At 62.4% G+C, this 1,145-nt stretch overlaps 1 protein-coding gene across 1 annotated transcript in view; it reads left to right on the top strand.

The window, feature by feature from the left end:
- Positions 1-675, top strand: part of TMEM255B (transmembrane protein 255B) — a 15,420-nt gene extending 14,745 nt beyond the window's left edge. Inside the window, exon 10 of the mRNA XM_010831534.1 lies at positions 514-675. Within this exon, the coding sequence (XP_010829836.1) occupies positions 514-675 (162 nt within the window). The remainder of the gene's footprint in view (positions 1-513) is intronic.
- Positions 676-1,145: the final 470 nt, after the last annotated feature.

Genomic DNA, 1,145 nt, shown 5'->3' with positions numbered 1-1,145 from the left:
GCTGGTCCGTCCCCAGGGACGGTGGTCAGCCCGATGGGCTTCCCAGAATGGGTCCTGTGCTCACTGAGTTTGTGATAGAACCGCTGAAGCTTCTCTGGGGAATGTGGCAACCTCCCAGAAAGGCCACTCATTACACAGGACGCAGCTGTGTGTAAGCTATGTGCTGGACAGCTTCCTCTCGCAAACCCAGAGCTCTGGGTGTTAGGAGAAGCAAGCAAAGTGACTTTTTAGAATTTACACCTATGAGTAGATGCTCTTGTAAGTGTAGTGCGTCTTATAATTGAAGAATTATCTTAAATGGAGACACTTAACTCGCCACCCGAAGGTCTCTGCTGTCAGGGCTCTGGAGGCAGGTCCCAGGTGAGCTTTACTTCTGGTCAGAGGGAGACCCGCGGGAGGACGTGGACGCTGTCACCTGGGGACTCTACAGGATGACGGCTGTCTCCTGTATGACCGCCGGACGGAGGTCTCCAGAGCCAGGCTCGGCTGATGCATCTCCATCCTCTGTGGCAGGTCCCGCTGGCCCAGCTGGCCTACGGCCCGTCCATGGCACCTCGGGTCCTCTACGACCCCGCCCAGCAGATCCTGGCCTGCTCGGGCTTTCGCCCCAGGCCCCCAGCCATCCCGACCTGCTCATCCTACCCGCTGCCCCTCCAGGTAGGCCGAGTGCCCTAGCCGGGGCGGGGCTCATGTCACAGGCAGCCCTCACCTGGGACGTGCTGCTCAGGTGGGACCTGGGGGCTGGGGGCTTGGGCTGAAGGAGTGCGGGGTCTGTGGCTCCCCTCCTGATTAGGTGGGGGTGGTGAAGCTGGCGTGGACCAGCAAGGGGCGGGATGACATGGAGGGCGTCCCGAGGCCCCTCTCAGGACGTTCGACAGCCCCAGGGGTGCGTTTTGGGTGTCCTCTGCTCCTTGTGGCCCTGGAGACCCAGCCAGCTGACCCTGCGGGGCCTCAGCTTTCCTAACCCCGATCCGGGTCCCCCGGAAGTTGGCTGCAGTTTCCTGGCCAGAGCGACTGGGCGGGCCAGCTGCCTGGCCCCCAGGACGTGCCAGAGTCCCCGAGTGGTGCCTGCGGGTTTCCAACCTCCAGCCATTCCCCACCTCGACAGCGGCTACCATGCAGGCTTCACTCTCACACAGCTCTGG

This window comes from Bison bison, unplaced genomic scaffold, assembly GCF_000754665.1.
Source record: "Bison bison bison isolate TAMUID 2011002044 unplaced genomic scaffold, Bison_UMD1.0 scf7180017864527, whole genome shotgun sequence".
Classification (NCBI taxonomy): domain Eukaryota; kingdom Metazoa; phylum Chordata; class Mammalia; order Artiodactyla; family Bovidae; genus Bison; species Bison bison.
This window is presented reverse-complemented; position numbering and strand designations above follow the sequence as displayed.